We start from the raw sequence: 20,582 nt of genomic DNA on the forward strand, positions 1-20,582 counted from the left end.
TTATCATTTTTCCAACAATACAATAGTATCCACATTTATTAAAAAGTAGTGACCTAAAATGAACACATTTCACTTACCATTCAGTGAGGTAACAATCACATTAGATGATGTGTCTGCCATTTTTGACATACTTGTCAAGAGAGCCATGGTTTCTTATCAAAATCATGTGACGATCGATAACGTGAACATGATGCTGGTGTAGTTACTTGGAGTGTTAGAGGCTGAAACAACCAATAAGATTAAAATCTATCATGGTGTAACGGTTAAGTTATAGTGGTTGAAAGATATATTTAAAGATGATAGGGATACAGCTTCTAATCAAGGTGTAAAGTGTGTAAGCAGGGCTTTCTTGCTTTATCTTTTAGAGTGTATGCTATTTGTTGACAAGAGACTTAGCCATCTTGAAAGACCTTAATAGCATTGGCAAATATGCTTAGGGGCAACTCGACTAACATATTTATATAGGCAGTTTGGTATAAAGAACAAGTCTGACGTTCATCAAATTGTTGGTTATATGACGCTTCTTCAAGTTTGTATATACGAACAGTTATATAATCCAATTATAATTTCTTTTATTTAATCCAAATGAACATATAAAGAATGATGCTTTATATGTTTGACATAAGTATTGATTTCTGAATACTTTTCTTCACTGGGTTTAGTAGTTGTATTGAAATATTTTGATACTCAGCCTCATGCTCTACGCTGAAGGCCTAGTACATATGCTGATAAATTACAGTGATTACGAAGTAACTAGATGACTTACGATTAATCGAGTGTTAGTGTAAGTGACCTAAAGCCAATCAATTCGTAGAAGGACATACATTTCTAAGTTGCACCATTCACTATACTTATACATCTCTAAGTTGCACCAATAACTATGCTTTAGCGATTAAAAGGTTTTCTTTCATTAATAAGCATAAGGATAAAAATTTATCAATATGCTAATTGGATAAAACCCATACAACATAAAGGCCTTGCAAAGGAATTATACATAGTTGCAATTATAACATCCATATACATGAAAGTCGTATACCAAATTGTTCCTAGTTAATGAATTATTGAGATAAGGCATCAACAATGTTTAGAGACTAGTACATATTAAGCTTTCTTGCTTTTAAAGTAAATAACTGATCTTATTGGTTAGAGTATATAGATACTTAAAGATAACATATGGGTGCTTGCTATGAATAAGTTCACTGAACATGGCCTACTATGATAACTCTATTTGGCATTTCACTCAAATGTTTATAGAAATATTCTCATGTGTTAGTCATATAACTAGTGCTTAGACTCGAGACACTAGGTCATCTTATATATGAATTAACATATTTTGATTTTACTTATATGGGTTAGGGCATCTAATGCCTAAAATTTGTGTTTTAAGTATGATTTGAAATATATGAAGGTAGATGAGTGGTCAAGAGAGGATCCATCACCCTAAGTGATATAAGGGGACATATCTCATTTGTTTTTTAGTTTTAGTTGACTAAGTATTTGGCTGAAGCATGTGATGAATTTAGGTGAAATAGTTTCATGCTAAATTTATGCATGTTGACTAAAAGCTATAAAAACTAATATGATAGATCTTATGAGTACACACTACACCATATTCATAGTCTTTTAAGATATATGGCTAAAGGATCAAATTACACTAATAGACTAAAATTTGAACAATTAAGTTGAAACTTCATTAACTCTTTAATATTTTGGTGGTCATTATGCATTGTTAGATACTACTATGTCTTGTGAGTAAACATTCATCATACTAGATCAATTTGATATTATATTCATTGCCAACTTATTGGAGGCTTTATGGGTCACACACATAAGGTGACATTGCCAAATTAATATTGGATTAATCAATTAAGTTGGACTTAAATGAACAAAACTGAAACAGAGGAATTAAGCTTAAAAGACTAAATTGCAAAGGCTATAAAAGTTACATCCTTAACTATAAAAGTGGGAGTTAAAGAGAAACTATAAATAGATCACTTTCAAGCCTTAGCCATACAACCTAAGACACTTGAGAAAAGTCTATTGCAATTGAGAATCGCAAAAACACAAGTCCCACAACCATTATAGGTTCGACGAAACTAGGGTTTACTTTAGGAAAGTGGTGACTTCTCTTGTTATGCAAGAAAATCATTTTCTTTCTTTTCTATCATGAAACCTTAACACACTTAGCCAAGATAAGATTGATTTGTGTTCAAAACACCTATTAGCATGGGTTTAGAATCCCTCTAGTAAAAGTTTTGACAATTGTTACTGTGTGAATAACTGTCAAAGGCCAAATGCTTCGGTGGCTTGATTCTTGGTCGCTTTTTGGTTTTTAGTGCAACCAAGGGCTATTTTAATTCTTGATTACTATATCTTGAGTTTAGGTATGATTCTATATAGATCCATGTTATAAAACTAATGAATTTCATACATAAACACATATGATCCCATTATTGCTCTCTGCCAATTTGTTTGTTTAATATTCTACTACATCATCTAATACATAAGATATGATCCATGATGCCGAGACAACAATCCTAACATTGAAGTGTGCTCAAAACCTTATGCAGGACAATGATAACAGCATTCAATATATAAGGTTAATTTTTCCTTGGTGTTTGAAGTGTGGGGTTGATGCTGAACCATATCATCCAGAGAGGGTTTCTATGACAGTTCGATTTTGTAAAGACCATTCTTCCAACCCCTCTAGCCTCATCTTGAGCCTATCGAGGTCTATCATCTAACAAGTATCAGGCTGTATATAACTTTTGGAACAATTATGGGAAAGATTGGATATGTATGCCCTATTTGGAAAGCATTGAAGGCAATGTTGTTGGACACTAGGTAAGTGCTAATTGGACGATTATGCTTGGTATGCATTAATTTCACATCAATGTATCAATTTATTTGCTCTTGTTGAATTTAATAGCAATTATGCATTATTGGTAGTGATTATCTTGTTTAATATGTAGGGTTGCATATAAACAACAACTCATTTATTGATAGTGTTACCATCGATGGATTAGATCAGAGCATGGATGTATAGAGAATAGCATTATTTATTATATGTGACCTATTGTCTAAGTCCTTAAGGGTGACAAAAACTAGTCAGTCTTGACCAGTTGCTAATACTAGTCAGTATAAACCATCTGCACTTACTCATTCCCACCCCAGCATCAATGAGACCATAGTTATCAAAACTGGACCTTCAATTTAAACCACTAATCTGACTTGTTGAACTAGTGACTTAGTGTCACACCCCGAATCGAGGCATAAGACGGCCATATTACCTTGAAGAGAATCTCAAAGTAATACGAAGCCTTCTTTCTTAAACATTCTAAAATTCTTCAATAAAAAAATATACCAAGTAAAATTCATATCTTTAATCCAACTGATGATATATCATTATATATCCAAATACAAACCATATAAAATACAAAATTGCCTCTTAAAATCTCATTGGCCAACATATTCTCTGACGATTAAGTAATCATACCCATTTCATCTTCTAGCTTCACATAAGACTAACCAAACTTATCACTTAGTCATCTGTAAAGAAAAAGTAAAAAGGGAATGAGCAAACCACAGCTCAGTAAGTATAGGCTCACATACCTTATCAGATCAAGCATCATTTTTTTACACATCATATAGATCATTCAAAACATTCATCAAATCATAATATCAAAACATTTCAAGATCATCGTTTTGTCAAATATTTCATAAATTCATAAATCAATGTCAAAATATGTCACTTCATAAATCATTGTAAAATATGCTATCATTTTAAATATCATAATCAAACCAAATCATGGATCAATCATTAAAAATCATCGTAAATCATCATTATCATTCAAATCGTTAGCTACGGTCACTGCTATAACCAGTGACATTGGCCGTATCGATAATTTCATTCTCATGATCATTGCTAACTATTATAACCCGTTAGCCAAGGCTTACGCTAACTACTATTACTCGTTAGCTAAGGTCGTATGATCATGTCTTTGCTAACTACTATTACCCATTAGCTAGGGTCGTAGAACTAAGTTCTGGTGTCGATGACCCACTTCCCAGGGATGTAAAAACGTAGCCATCATAAAATCGTTCTTTAAATATAAATTATTTTCTCATTTCATTCATAAGCATGATCCATCATTTATATAGAGAAACACAAAATAATCATATGCTTGATCTTATTTTCATACATCGAAAATAATAAAATAAAATATTCATTCATTTAGAAACATACATATATACATAGATTCGAAAATAAGCAAAGTGTGTGAGATTCTACTTACCTCCATTCGATTCCACCACTTAGTTTTTTCCCCCAAAACAATTAATGGCCTATCCAAGATCATTTCAATAGATTAGAATTTAATCAATCCTTTTTGAGACCATTTATAAGAAAATCAACTAAGTTACACAAAGGGTTAATTTAACTAATTAATACTGGCGGTCTGACCTCTTTTCATTAAAACAGTCATATCTCAATATATCCAAATCAGAATTATGATCTCTTTAATGCGTTAGAAACTAGACTTAATAAGCTTTCTAACCATATATGGCACACCTCGTGATTCCTTGTAGATTAATTATAAAAATTTTTGAAATCCACGTCATATACTGGTGCCAAACAGCCTGTATACCTTCTAATAAAAATTATATATTTATTCACAGGAAACTCCAAATTCAATTCCGCTTCTTTCATTGGAAAGTAGACTCAATAAGCTTTCCAAATATATTTGGCTTAATCTGTAAATCCTTGTATACAAATTAACAAGAATTTCGTAATTCAACCCTGATGCTATTGTCTTACAGCCTGCATATCCTTAAGTTAAAATTAGACAACTCTTCATAGAAAACTCGGATTTGACTTTCGTTTGTTTCATTAGAAACTAGATTCAACATGCTTTCCAATGATATATAATAATCACAGCAATAATCTATCCATTAATACAAAATTTTTAATTCATTATTACAGATCACAACATCTCATCAAAAAATAGAATGTCTCCTTCAATTTTTAAAAACTCAAATCCTTACTTTCAGCCTTCAAACTCTATTCAATAATCATCAATAACTCTTAAGAATATGAAATAAACAAAGCCCAGTAATTTACCCATATAGATCATCAAGATTAATGAAGGATTTCATGATTTTTCTTGATTTTTCTCTCAAAACTTCAACTCCAAATAATAGCAATCAACTTGATATTTCTTCTTAAATAAAAAGAGGGCATGTACTCACCTTTAAGGGATTAACTTGATTGTAGCCTCTGATTGTGAATCTCCAACTTGATTTTTCATATTCTCTAACCCTAAAGAAGAAGAAGAACTCTATTTTCTTTCTGTTTCACGATAGGTAGGTTTTCTTTCTGTTTCACGATAGGTAGGTTTTCTTTCATCTAATACTTCAGCCCTTTTTCTTTTACTAAATAATGTCTTAATAAACTTATGGGCTTTAGTATTAGTCTAGCCCAATTATTATTTGGGCTGGGGTATTACACTTAGTGCCAAAACCAATTAGGTTTTGTTATTAGATAGTTTCTACAAAAAAAACCCATTGTAACCCATTGTGAACCTACGTTTTACATAATAAACTAGTAAACCAAACAGTTTCAATTGAATAAAACTTGTTTAAGATATACTAGTAAATGACATTAAAAATAAGATTTATTTAATTTTTAATTAAATTTATGGATTATTTGCTCATTTAATCAAACGTGTATCATAAATAATTTTTAATAAATAAAGAATAATAATATGTTGTAAATAACCAAAAAACAAATCACAAAATGCAAATAACTAAAAACTTTTTTTCTAAAGCAAATAATTGAAAACTAAAGTATAAAACTCTAATGGGGCATTTAATTCACATAAATTCCAATAGGAAAAGTGATTTCAAGAAACAGTGATATTGAAAAGGAATGAGGGATTATTGGGATTTGTTGATCTTAGGGAATGTAAATTTTTTGTGTTTGGTTAGAGGAATATAAGATTACTTAATAAATTCTTTTACTATATTATCCTTGATAACATATGAGTAACACTTGACAAATATGAAAATATAAAAATAACTTATTGTTTAACATTTTGTAGGATTTTTAATTATAAATTATTTATATATTTAGTTAAATATTTTTAAAATATTTGTATATATATTTTGTTAAGTTGCATGGATCTAATTACTATCCTAACGTTGATTGTTGCTAAGTAGAGAAAATATGCAATATTAAGTAATATATTAAGTAAATGTATTTTAGATTTTAATGTAATAATGTTAAGTAAAATTATTTTATGTTTTATTTTGATTATGTTATGAGTAGCAACAAGAAAATTTTGAGTTTTATGTTTTCAAAACAAGTGGGACCCATTAGCATTGATGTCAAATGATAGCACTAAAATGCCATCTTTTTCAAAAAATGGATTCTTTTTATTTGTTAGGGGCAAATAAATCTTTTAATCTAAATTTCTTTTTCATATTATATTTTCAACAAAGATCGTGTTTTTAATCTTGAAAATGTTATCTTTGTTGAAACTATAGAATTCTAAGAAATAAATTTTTTCTCAATATATTTTAAATAGATACCATGTTTTTGAGATTAGAAGCATGGCTTTTGTGATATTTTCAACAATGATCGTATTTTTAAGAAGAAAATGTGATCTTTGTTTAAACTATAAAAAGCAAAATATAATTTTTTTTATAATATATTTTTAACAAAGATTACATTTTTAATCTTAAAAACACAATCTTTGATTAAAATATGACAAAACCCATATTTTTAATCTAAAAAACGTTACCTTTATTTAAAATATATTAAGAAAATTTTATCTTCATAATATTTTAAAAAAGGTATTATGTTTCTAATGTAAGTAACATTGTCCATATTGTTTGAAAATACAATTAAGTAAGAGCAAATGGGGAAAAAATTTTGCTTTCCTTTCGAAATCTAAAAAACCTAAAAAAGAGGAGAAGTTTTTATTTCCCTTACTTTTCTCATTTTTGATACTATTGAGGATATAAGATTTCTGAACCTAGGAAAAGTTCCCTAACCAAACTAAAGAATCAGATAACAAAAAGTTAGATTTCGATAGAGAAAGTTAGATTCCATGAACCAAACACTCACTAAAAGTGAAAAATGAAAACCTAGCCATAACCACCTTTGTTCATTTTCTTAATTCCTACTCTCCATCTCTTCTTAGCTCATGCTACTGGGTTATTTTTTGTTTCTCTTCTTAGCTCTTGCTTTGTGGGTTCATTTTTTGTCTATCTAATCATCATCTTTAAGCTCTATTGTTTAGAAAGACTAGATCAATAGACTTGATTTTTGAATGTATTCATTATATTTTTTTAATCTCCATTTTACATATATTTTCTTTTTCCATTTTTAAGAATTTTGATATTAAAATTTTTATATTTTTTAGTTTGATTTAGGTGTATCTCCATTTAGATTTAAGAAAGAACCTTACTAAGGATAAAAATACATATATATATATATACCATTGGAAGCTCCTATTGTTAAGAGATATATTATATATTATTTTTTATGGCTCTTCTTATTCTATTTGTGCTATTGAACTCATGATGTTTTTAGCTTAAAATCATACCATTTTTCATTGTTGACCTTGGTGTTCTTTAGTTGAAGTTTTAAAGTTTCAAGCAACAATTGGAGTTCTATGAAAAATCATTGGCAATCTGTGGACATGGATTAAATTGCATGACTTTAAAAACTAAAATTAGTTATTGTACTTTGAATTTTAGTTTATGATGTATCTTAAACTTTAGTTTGGTTGAATTAACTAGTTTTTTAGTTAAAAGTTTGAACTTTAGTTTTTTTAAATATTTATATTTTTAAAATATTTTTATTGACCCTTTAATTAACCCGTTGACTTGGTGATTGAATCAATAACCTAGTGACCCCATAACTTAAACGGTTCATTGTTTGATTCGATACTAATAACTATGGAGGAGACCACTACCCTTAACATCGACGAGACCACCACCCTCAGCATCAACAAGACCATAGCCTGTGATCGTTTTATCTTTACCCCTATAGTAACAGTAGCACTACTTGCACCTACTTGTTCCCTACGCAAAGTAGCTATAGCATCGATAGCTCATCTCCTTGCCAGCTCAATCTCCACCTAAATGTGTTTATTTGCAAAACAAAAGAATAAGATATTAGGACTTTATTTGTAAGTTTCTATTTGGCATATATTTGTACAAAGATACTAACTTAGTAGTTTTAAACATTTTGTATTTTATGTTGAATAAAACAACCAATAAACACATACATTTGCATCATACACTACATACATGTAACCTTTTATCCATGTAAACACATATGGAACTTCCCATCTATGTAAACACATACACCTCTAAATCAAACTCAGCCAGGGTCGGCTGCGTTATGCCTTCCACCTTGACCAACACCATCTCTTATTGTTTATGCTATATCTATTATGACATAGAATAAAATACCAAACACTTAACTAATTCATTTAATAAAATTCAACAATTTAACAATTTCGCATATAACAAAATGGTTTGGGGTTTAGATTTAGGGGTTTAGGGGTTGGGGTTTAGAGGTTAGGTTAATGTTTAGGGTTTAGTGGTTTGGGTGTAAGTTTAGGTTTGGGGGTTTGAAGATTAGGGATTTGGGGTTATGGTTAATGGTCTAAGGTTAGATATTAGGGTTTATGATTTTATGATTTATGGTTTAGGACTTTGAAATTGAGGTTTACAAGGTTTCCAATTTGAAATTTTGAAAAGTTTAAATACCTTTGGAAAATGCATATCTAGTCTATAAACTTTTTGGATATGCATTTTCTAAAGGTCTTTAAACTTTCATGATATGCATTTTCGTTTGCACTATAAAACAAGAATATGTGGGGTTAAAGTGTAATTTGGCAAAGGTTAATTAAATAATTTCATTTAACTGTAATAAAAAATATGTAGAAAAAAAATGCAAATAAAAGCTCACATGATTATATACCTTTTTTTTTCAATTTTCATGATATTTTGTGTTTTATTTAAATCTTAACGCAAACCTTTTCCAAGAAATATGGTCAACTTAACCAATTTAAAAATTAGACTAATTAAAATCAAGGCAATAAAAAACCAAAACTTTTATAACAAGAAAAGAAACAATAAAGAAAAAACATCTACAATATACGTGGCTAGGGAATTGTTATGGAATGGACTAGGACATCCATTAAAGAAGAGGAAAATCTCAGAGGATGTGTCAAGCATATGGAAATGTGGTTGCCCAAGAGAAAGAGAGAGGAAAAGCTAGAGAGTTGAGAGAACATTTGAATGTTGTGTCAAATCAATGAATATTACCCCTATTTACAGACCTTAGAACTTTTGGGCAAGGACCAACAATGAACCACACCATTCCAAATGGAACGATCTGGTGGCCTCTTACAAAGTAAGACCTCAATGGGTCAATAGCAAGCCCTTTAAGGTAATGCCTAACAAGGGCTAACCAGCTAGCTTGGCTTCCAATGACTTCTTTACTTTTTGTTTTGGCAAAAGTGCATTTAGATTTTGTACGTTTTAATTCTCAATGTTTGTTTTCATCACCTTAGCGGTTAAGCTTAGATGTTTTTCAATGGGGTTAAACTTCAATATTTATGATACTTAGTGCTTGTTTTTAGAGGTGAACTCCATTGTTCACCTTTTGATTTTTAACTTAGTCTTTGGTGATATCCCTTATTGGTGCCTTGCTTAGGCCTTTTTTGGTTTTTGACAAGCCTTACTTAGGCTTTCAAAACTTTTTGAAGGCCTTTATTGCTTTCTTTTGGTGTTGAGAGGCTTTGTATAGGTCTCATAATGACTTTAGTAAGTTTTTGTGACTTTTCCTAAACTATTGAAAAGTTTTATGCTACTCTTATAAAGTTTTCGCATGCGTTTTTATGACTTCTTTTAGAGTATTGAAAGGCTTTATGTTACGCTTGTCATGAATTTGATGTGCATTGTCAATTTTTTCCTAGTCATTAGAACCACTTTGGGGGCTTTGGTAGCTTCATTCAAGTGTTTGGAAAGTTTTGATGGCTTTCCTTTACATGTATGAAAAGTTTTGGTGGCTTTTCTTTAAAGGGCATTTGGTTCACAAAAAGTAGGGATTTCCTTTAAAAATTTTACTTTTTGTAATTTGATTCCCTTTAAGTGTTTGGTTTCACATACTATTTATGATGTCTAGAATATTACATTTTGAATATTGTCCAGAAAAGAAAAATAAAGAATCTGAAACCTTTTTTTCCCTAAAGTTTTCTAAGATTCTCTCTAAAATGCAAATTTTGTCACTCTTTTGCCATGAAAAATGATAATTATAATTTATTTTACCTTTTAATATTAAAAGATTATATTATAAATCGAGACCTTTTGACAACTAATAAGGCCCAAATTTAAATCTCAATTTTCAAAAATAGAAATTAATTTAATTTTTAATTGTATTAAGTTTTTATTGAACAAGATTAAATTTGTACTTAATTTTTACAATGATTTGAATTTATTTAATAAAAATATAATAATTATAAATGTAAAAATATAATAATTATAATCATTAACACATGAATATTTTTTAAAAAATATTATAATTTATGTGAAATTAAAATATATTTAACAAATTTATAAGTTATAATAAAATTTTTGTTTTCATTTGATTAAAAATTTTATTTTTTAAAATTTTATAGTTTCAATATAGATTATGTTTAAATGTAGTTTATATTGAAAATATATGAAAAAACTTATTTTTCAAAATTTTAAAGTTTCAATATAAGCTATGTTTTTAAGATAAAAAAAATAATTTTTGTTGAAAATATATTATGCAATAATTTTTCAAAATTTTATAGTTTTAATAAAATTAATTCATGTATTTGCTCTTAGTAGAGACAATCTACATTAAAATAGTAATTAGACACCATGCGACTTAACAATATATATATATATATATATTTTAAATATTTATTTACAAAAGCATTATTTGATATATACATATATATATATATACATATAATTTTAGTAATTTTAAATTTCTTATTGATTTCATAAAATATTAAATAAACAATTTACATGTTAAATCAATAAATAATTTAACATGTTAAATAAATAGGTTAATGTTATGAATAATTTCAAACTATAGTAAAATATTTAATATGATATCTAAATTTTAAAAATATTTAATGTGATATTTAAACTAAAAATTTATTAACTAATATTATATTTAACTTTAATATAACTAGATCTAAATGATGAAAGATGACATACAATCCCTCAAATATTAAATTAATTAATAAATTTATAATTCAAATATTAAAATAAATATTTTTAAAATTTAAGTATTACATTAAAAATTTATTAAATATTTCACTATTCTTTAAAAATCATTCATAACATTAACCCTAAATAAATAAATAATTTAAATATAATTAAACATCACATTATTCATGTGTGATATAAAAAAATAATAATAATAAAATACCTCCTTAGATAATCTTACGTTTTTCTAACCAAACCAAAATCTTTGTAAGGATTATTCATTTCCGAAATCTATCAAGTTCAGTTCCAAAATCTGTCAAATAAAAAATCTGAAAAAATCATTTTATCAAAAACAATGCAACTTTTCGCCAACCAAACACCTCATTTAGGACTTCAAGATTATCTTAAGACAACACATAGTACAATAGTTTAGCAACAAAACAAAAAAAAACAAAAAAATTTCTTCAAGAAACTTGTAACATTGAGCTTAATCCAAATCATTTTGACAAACGGGTCCCAACCACTTTTAGTTGATGCTTTTTTTTTTTTTTGTCCTTTTTGGGTGATTTTAACCCCAAGAGTTTTCTTCATCATTAGTACAAATTCAGCGACGTATTTTGAAGGTTCTTCCTACATCCATTGTTTCAATTGCAATGAATCCGCCAAAATGATCAGTCACATTAACTCTGTGACTGGCATAAATAGGCACATTTCATGCTGCCAAGATTACAACAAAAAGGTATGTTAACACCGCTAGGAAAAATGAATCGCTGCTTTATCAAATCTTTCGTAGATGTGTTTCTTGGCTCAGATATCATGTTTAATCATATTGACTAAGAAACTGGACTATACATGGATAAACTTGCTCCACAGCCTGCAGTTTGAACAAATTTAAAAACATTATACATGCAGCAGTCAAATAACAATCAAATGACCTGTCAAATATTTCTTATCAGCAATGCTTACCAATCGCCCTCCCACCAAATCATAATGTGCATAATGCGGACCCTGTTGTTCTCCAAATACTCTAAACATAACCAAGTTCTCAGGAAAAAGCTTCACAGTTTCTGGTTTAAAAGATAAGGAATAAATAAATAAATGAATAATTAATATATATATATATATATATATGAAAACCATATGAGGACTACTTGCATTTAACTAGCCACACAGTTACCACCTACCCTCTACAGCTTCAGGTGGACAAATTATATCTTGATCTCCTGCAATAGCCAGGACAGGGACATTGCTTTTATGTAGATGATCCTTGTAGAAATATTTACCACTCCTATCACATAAACCCTGTGCTCGAAAAGCTGTTGCGAGCTGCAGAATAAGTTTAGCAGGTATTGTACCTGGAAATCATAAAAGAAATTACGCCAGTCACCATATAGCTAAGAACAAAAGCAGAAATTTTGGTAGATCCAAAATAGGGAAACCAGAGATCACATTCAGAGACAACTCCCACCATGCCATAAAATCAGTAACAGAAATATCAAGGTATAAAATCAGAAACCGAGTTTTGTGTATAAGGATCAAATTATTGATTTTCTGCTATTAATAGCATACCTAGATGTTCATTACATAGAAAGAGAAAAGCTTAGATTCCAATAAGAAAGCTGTAATATTTCGCATCATGTGAAGAAAAAATATACCCATACTTACAAAAGTTGTTTAAGACAAGCTTTTTTAGCAACTCCGGATGCATCATGTCCTCTGCTGATATTAGATTATTAAGCCAAGCCAAGACATAAGGAGGCTGTGATGATAAAGGGTAAGCAGCTGCCAATAGCGTTCCTAAGGGAACAACGGGGACATTAAGAGCTTGTGCAGGATCTGCCTGTATAACAATTTCCATATATTACTTTCTCAAGAAACCTATTTGTGTCAAATTTTTAAGTAGGTAGTTGTCAAAATCACATCAACATAGCAATTAAGGCATATAAAACTGGTTTACACACTCACAAGAGGCAAGAGCAATTTGAGTGTCGAATCTGAAGATGTATAATCAAGTGATGATGCCAAAGTAACAACAGCCTTTAGTCTAGGTTCCCGTCCTTCAAAACCTTAAAAGAAAATATATAACATGCAACCAATGGTTATTTTTCTCAACATGAAAAGAAAAAGAAAGTAAACTAAACAGAAGCACATTAAAAACTAATACCAACAAATGCTTTTAGAACAACTAAGTCAAGTTTTGATTCAGAGAGTATCAAACTTTAAATGCAGGCCCGCTACTGTGTGTAAGTTAAATTTCACAAAGCAATATTCTATGATACTAAGAATATATTTTTTGCATTGGCTCCCTTAGGGTGTGGGCTCCTGCTCTTCAAATTAATAATAATAAATACTAATAATAATAATTAATAATAATAATATATTTGACCCTAACAGCTACACCAGTTTGGGCAGAAACAAGTTGAAAATAAACAAAAGCAGCTACAAAATGAAATAATAACTCCTTGTCTTTCCTTAGCCTAGTTAATACACCTTTGGTTGCAAGCAGGACAACACTCACTATCACATATTCAATTTCACAACTGGATGTATCATTTTGAACAATTGACCCTTGGCAGTGAAGATATCTACTGTCAAATGCCCGGGAATCAACAGATTGTTCTTAAACTGAACTCTGGAATCCACTAAAAGAAAAACATGCACGTTCAACTATTTAATGCAGTCACTTTCTACAAGAACAAGTGGAAATATTAAGAGTAATGAAGATAAAGTTGAAAGTATTGCCTCCATGATACATGTATTGATTACATCATCACACTCAAACAACGCTGCATCAAGCATCCCGAGATTGGTGAGAGTACTCGAAGCGGTTAAAACAATTATTTTTTTCACTCTTGGCAAACAATAAGATGCCAAATCTGACACCAAGCTCACTCACATTTCGAGTGAGCTGATGCTTTGCTGGAGATTAGCTTTACCACATTTTAATCGCCATTTAACATAAAATCTAGAACTACTTTGTTGTGGACAAATCTAAAAACAGAAGAATGATCATTCCAACCATGAATCTTAATACATGAAAAATAATGGAAAGTAAAGAAATATACCATTCAAAACTTTAGAGGTTGCTAAAGGCCAAAAAAAAAAAAAAACTTTAGAGGTTGCTTTTTAACATTAATTATTAAATGACACTAAGAGGGAGAAGACCTTTACAAAAGCTCATCAAAATAGTGCTTCCCACCATTCATTATAATTTGTATGACACTGCTAATTGGCCAGACTCTCACTATCCAAAATTAAGACTTTAATTAACTGTGAGTAATCAGCCTCATTGTCAGACCTTGAGAGTCGGAAAAAGAAGCATTTCCCTTTTGATAAATGGATTTTTATAGTTGATCACTTTTTCTAATGAAACTATTTGATGCACCTTGTCCACATGGCATTTTGATCTCATCTTCTTTTCCTTCCCAAATATTTCATCAACAAAAGAAATCTTAAAATAAAGAACAAAATAAATAAATATTTTAGGACCGAAAGGTAGAAAAAAAGGCTTATTAGGATTGAGAGAAGAAACCCAAGAGCAGTAGACTACTGTCTAACTAGAAATCCAACATAGATAGAACTTATTCATTCGAATAATAAAAAAAAAAAAAAATCCATATACCAATAAAAGGTTAAGCTAAATGAAAGCACAGTGTGACCATATTGAGATTAAGCTTATTTTTGTAGCATTGGCACTTCAACATGCACTCTGTGAGGGTTTAATAGCTCTTTTTATCAATTGGTTATAATTAAATATGTGATGATGCATAAAGCTTTGGTACACCTTATCATTATAGTTTTTTTCCTACACTGATTATTGTAAATCTAAGACAGTTTTACAATTGTGGGTTGATAAACTGTTAGTTTAAAGCTTAGAAGAAGACAAGTTCACCCACAATATTTTCTCCTTTAAGGTTTTCAAAGTGTAGTTCAACTAATTGAGGGATGAATCTATCTTTACCTCTATGCATTACAATTTAAGGGTGAAAATCATTGGAATCTGACATAAATTTCAAATGATGGTATCTTACCACACCGTGACAGCATAGCATAAAGCAATATGCCTCCCATTGAATGACCAATTGCAAGCAATTTTCCATCCTTTGGCTTTGTCTGTGCCATTACGTATTCCATCTATATGAATGAAAATGAAAATTGTTAATTCAACCAAAAGACAGTAGACATGGATAGTATTGAAAATGTAACATAACAAAAGACAGTAGACATGGATAGTATTGAAAATGTAGAATAACAAATGGAATTCATAACATTCTAATTAAGAAAGTAAAATAAAAATGAGTCAGTATGTGCATAGCCTTCCAGCATGGCAAAATGTCACCTCACCGCAGCAGGAACATCCTCCTCCAGATAGTGATCAAAATCCCAATCATACTTCACAATCAAGTCAAGTTGTTTCTGAAAATCTTCTATTGTTGAAGAAAGCCGCTCTTGTATATCAATGAACTGAGGTGAAACAGATCGTTGGCCTTCTTCAATAATATTTACAAGCCTTTGACTCAGATCTCTAATTTGGCTAGCAATACCAGAGTTTTGTTGTTTTTCTAGTAAGTTGGAAAGCTTTGCCCTTACCTCCTCAAAGCGTTCAGATAATTGAGAATCTTCCAAAAGTTTTGATATTTGATCAAATAATTTAGCAGAGATAAGTCTCAATTGGCTGTCACTAAGAAAGCCAGATAGTCTCTCAGATAAACGCATGAAAATTTCTGTTAACTTTGTCACCACTTTTGATTCATCCCATGCTGTTCCAATCCCTATTGAATCTTCTCTAAGAAAAGAAATCTCAGAATCTGATAAGGAACCAGAAACATTAGTTGGCTGCTGCTGAGAAGAAACTCCCTTTATCACACTCTTAACCATGGTTTCCATCTGCTCAGATACTGCATCAGCTGTTTCCTTAAATTCTTTGAAATTTGACGCCTGCACACTCAGCCCAGCGCCACGAACTTCAAGAATCCATGTGTCAAAGCCTTGGCCAGACATGTATCTAGCAAATGAAGACTGCAGATGCATATCATGTTCATCGGGAAAAGGACCATATTTATCAGTAAAAGAGAAGGAAATAATATTCAGCATCTTAGAAGTTATAAAGTTGGAAGACACCATTGTTTATTTGACCATGAGTGTAGGTATTCGTGTAAGTGTGCAACAAAGGGCAAAATAAATGGCACTCTTAACTGTGAGAGAGCCATGACCATTGGAAGTTTTGTTATACAATTTCTTCCATAAGAATATAGTTTGTTGACTAACCAAGGCAATATACAAATGATCAAATACATGTATAACAGGTTTTTTAATAGAAGTCAACAGTTGGTGACTGTTGGTGCTGTAAAGGGTCCATATGGATTGAACTGTCATTTATGAGTTTCTCATTGAGCATGGTTAAATATTTTGCCTTAGGGCTCATCATGGGTCAAATTTGAACTTAGAAATTACGACATCTCCCTTGTAGCACCAGGGCAAACAAAAGTGCTGATATACTATGTAGTTATAATATCAGCAGCTGATAACCTACAACATGGCTAAATCGTCTTCTTGGACTCCTCAGATTTTGGTTTCTATGAAGCATCCAGAGGATTGTAGAAAAATTCAAACTGAACAAGTTTTGGTTGTTGTAATTACAGATTAAAGATCAAATGTTCATTACTCCTAGCCACTCCATGAACAAATACAGCTAAACAACATATGGTTGTCCTAATTGGGCCAAATGCAGCATAAAACCTATAGAATGCAGAAAGTAAATAATTGTGCATTCATGTTAAAAAAGAGCATTCCAAAACTAAAGGAAATAAAAGACTGGTTAACCATACTAAGATATATGAAAATGGCTTCTTTTCTTTTTTTTCCTTTTATAACAATTTAAATTAAAAAAGAAGAAGAAGAAAATTAATGGGGATTCTTGTTTAGCTAGCATGACTTAACACGTATCCTCATCCCAAATTACAAGGAAAAATAAAAAGAATTAGTAACAGAATTATAACCGTTTTACACTTTAATTTTATTCTTTACAGTTTACATCCGTCATGAAGTTGGACACTAAAGCGTAAACAAATTGGTGCCAAACTTCTCAATTCTTGTTTCAAGTACCACAAAATAGAAAATGCCATAAGTCCGCTAGGGAAAACGAAAAACACAAATTCAACTGCTTGAAAACAAAAACACATAAGATTGAAAAATAAAAAATAAAAAATTATAAAAACATAATTTACCCCGGGAGAAAGATCGTATCCAATGGCATTAGTCCCCACTCCAGACAACAATAACAGCGGATGATTTCTCCGAGGCGCCTGTTACAAAGTAGTAATAGTAACGATAATAATTTCATTCCATCCATGAATAAATAAAAACAATTAAAAAACAAAAAAAAAATTGTAATAATAATTTTGGAAAAGTCAAAGGAACCAAAAACCTGAGGAGGAGGGTGATATCGCCAGAGGGCAAGGCGCCAATCAGAATTAGGAAGCGACACATAGTGGAGCTCGTCGGCTGTACAAATCGAAGGCTTGTCGGGAACGCTAGCGTCGTTAGAGAAAGCTCTTGGGAGCGAAACGAAAGAGGTGGTGGAATGAGAATGGAGAGGTGGAAGGAGAAGCCGACGAGGGAGGTTGAAAGTCCTAGATCGGAGACAGCGAAAGGTGGAGGAAGCTATTTGAAGAGCGGAGCAAATATCTGATTGGATTTGGATTTGGATTTGGAAATGGCAATGGAGCGTAGACATTCTATTCTGTTTTTGCTTTTGGTTATACTATTATTATAGAAGACAAGAGGAGTAAAATCTAAAAAGAAAGGTCACTGAGTGTCACTGCCCACGCCAATCTACACGATTTTGTTAGAATTTAGCAAAATTGAAGGAAGAAGATGGTGAGAATATTTATGAAGATGGTAAATGCTTTATTTTTTTTTATTGATAATTTTTTGGCGTTTTTTTAACAAACTTCGTTCTTCGGATTTTGAACAAGAAAATTTCGAATTTCGAACGATGATTGATTTTGACGTGGCATTTGGTTACGGTGGGCACGTGATGATGCTACACCGACATCCACAAAAATGGAAAATGCTAAATACGTCAATACACGCAAGCCGACTTTTAGTTTCTTTTTTATTTTTTAAATGGATTTTTAATTTAATTAATATATTATGAATTAAAAAAATTATATACATTATATTATTGAAATCAAATAATTATAAAAATAAAAAAATTTAAACCAGATTAAAAATTTTTTAAAAAATCAATACAAGTAAGTAGGTATTTTGTCAATGTTGTCTTATACTCTTTTTCAAATTAATTTTTCTTTTTTTTTAAGGAAAAATGCTTTTATTTAGATTTTTAAAAAAATTTATAATTATTAAAATCCAAGTAGATAATGATTTGTTCAAGATTCTAAATAATTGGTGAATTAATTCAGTTTTGAAATTATCTATACTTACTATTAGAAAGATGTTTTTAGTAATCTTTTGATAATTTGATGACACATTTCAATTTTAAAACTAATTGTGGAGTTAATTGAGTGATATTTGTCATTTAATTAGCATCCATCCACCATAATTTATTTATTTATTTATTTTTGTTTTTTTTTTTTATTTTTTTAAATAAAAAATATTTACATTTTTACTTTATCTTAAAAATAAAAAAAAAATGTAATGAGAGTTAATTGATTAACATTTGTCATTTAATAAGCAACCCAAAATTTTCTTATTTATTTTTAGTATTGGGATAGTTTTTTAAACTTTTTCTTAACAAAATAAAAAGAAAAAATATAAGAAAAAAAGAAAATAGAAGTAAAACTGTGATTTATTTTATTTTCTTTTTATTAATTTTATTTTGAAATTAATTGGGAGTTAATTGAATAATATTTTCATTTAATTAGCCACCCACCCACAAATTTTTTTTGTTCTGAGATTTTTTTACTTGTTCTTAAAAATAGTAAAATATTTTTATTGTTTTATCTATCTAACTAAGGAAGAAAAAGATAATTAAAATTGAACCTGTGCTTTACATGTCTTTTTCAAGCTTTTTAGCCAATAAATCAAAAGGATGAAGGTGTAATTTTTATTTTATAATAAAATAGAAAAAATATAGTGAAGGTTAATTGAATGACATTTTCATTCAAATAGCAATCCATAATTTCTTTTTTATTTATTTTTTTATTTTGGAATAGTTTTCAAAACTTTTTTTAAAAAAACAAAATAGAAATATAAGAAAAAAAATAAAAGTAAAAATGTATTTTTTATTTTTCCTCTTATTAAATTTTTCTTTAATTTTTAGAAAATTTTTTAATAAAAAAGTTTAAAAAATGTTTAATCTAATTCTCTTTGCAATCACTATCCCTCTTTATAGATATAAATCAAATATGATATAAGATGATTATTATCATATCTTATTAATAACCTTATGCATCAAATATGACCTAAATATATTAAATTAATTGATTGGCAGATGGTCTATTAAACAAAAAATGAACATTTAGTGGCCAATCGACATCCTTGTGTGGCACAATTGAATTCAAAGGAAAAAAAGGTACTATGCAATACGACTTACACAAACTTCCCATTGTAATTGCACCTCCACTATGGGTGTAGTGAATTCCAAAGCTACCCTAAGTAGATAAATAGATTTTTTTTTCTTCTTTTAAGGCTGGACATATTACCAATGTTTTAAACTAGACTATTGATCAAACTGATGAGACCTCCCGTCATCAATTTAATTGGTTTGATCAGTTTAATTGACAATTTAATAACAATTTAAAATAAAATTTTAAGAAATTCTAAAAATATATGTAAAGTTGGAAAAAAAAAAAAAAGAACTAAAACAAGTCTATAGCAAATAACACAAGGTTAGAAAAACAACTATAACACATTAACACAATACTAAAGTTTTGAAGATGAAACGAATAATTGAAAACGTAACTAGCCAATCAAGAGCAAAAAAACCAATTGATGGTCAACAAAAGAACAAAAACAAACAATAAGAGAAAGCAACCAACATCGGAGAGCTTCAAGCCTAGAACAATAGGTGAAACAACAACAATATTCGATGAGGCAGTAAGAGAAAGTAGAGAAGAGAAAATCAAAGACCAGAGAAATGAAGAAAAAAAAAAGAAACGAGCCATAAGCTTGCAAATAAAATGAATTTGGGCTTGGAAAGGGCATTAACAATATGGATTTGACTTTTAAGGGTTTATTCTCAATTAAGTTGAAATTCCAAAAAAAAAGATTAAATCAAATTTTAGGTTTTCAAAATTATATATACTTAATTTTACTCTACATATCTACACCTATATATAAAAGTAGTCTCCAAGACT

The 20,582-nt window shown here is 29.7% G+C and overlaps 1 protein-coding gene across 4 annotated transcripts; it reads right to left on the bottom strand.

The window, feature by feature from the left end:
* Window positions 1-11,721: 11,721 nt before the first annotated feature.
* Window positions 11,722-18,200, bottom strand: LOC111282026 (alpha/beta hydrolase family protein). 4 transcript variants are annotated; one of them, XM_022869909.2, is made up of 9 exons: window positions 17,690-18,200; window positions 17,490-17,567; window positions 15,607-16,267; window positions 15,294-15,396; window positions 13,228-13,328; window positions 12,928-13,102; window positions 12,447-12,617; window positions 12,229-12,329; window positions 11,722-12,136 (listed from the first exon to the last, which is right to left on the bottom strand). In XM_022869909.2, the coding sequence occupies exons 1-9, from the start codon at window positions 17,749-17,751 to the stop codon at window positions 12,083-12,085; spliced, it is 1,506 nt and encodes a 501-aa protein (XP_022725644.1). In that variant the 5' UTR covers window positions 17,752-18,200; the 3' UTR covers window positions 11,722-12,082. The 4 variants fall into 4 exon arrangements, with proteins under 4 accessions (XP_022725644.1, XP_022725641.1, XP_089616969.1 ...); XM_022869906.2 differs by having other exon boundaries at window positions 15,607-16,281; XM_089760843.1 differs by having other exon boundaries at window positions 15,607-15,726; window positions 15,853-16,267; window positions 17,490-18,200.
* Between the last annotated feature and the right edge of the window lie 2,382 nt (window positions 18,201-20,582).

The sequence above is a fragment of the Durio zibethinus genome, chromosome 5, assembly GCF_047325235.1.
Source record: "Durio zibethinus cultivar Kanyao isolate XHJ-2024 chromosome 5, ASM4732523v1, whole genome shotgun sequence".
Lineage (NCBI taxonomy): Eukaryota > Viridiplantae > Streptophyta > Magnoliopsida > Malvales > Malvaceae > Durio > Durio zibethinus.

Bases quoted from the DNA above. Each gene is read 5' to 3' on its own strand.
- LOC111282026 (XM_089760842.1), bottom strand. From the start codon at position 17,998: ATGTCTACGCTCCATTGCCATTTCCAAATCCAAATCCAAATCCAATCA. The intron at 13,329-15,293 runs GTAAGATACCAT...TTTTCTTTTAAG, and splicing joins TGCTATGCTGTCACGGTGTG to GTTTTGAAGGACGGGAACCT. The intron at 13,103-13,227 runs GTGAGTGTGTAA...ATTGTTATACAG, and splicing joins TCAAATTGCTCTTGCCTCTT to GCAGATCCTGCACAAGCTCT.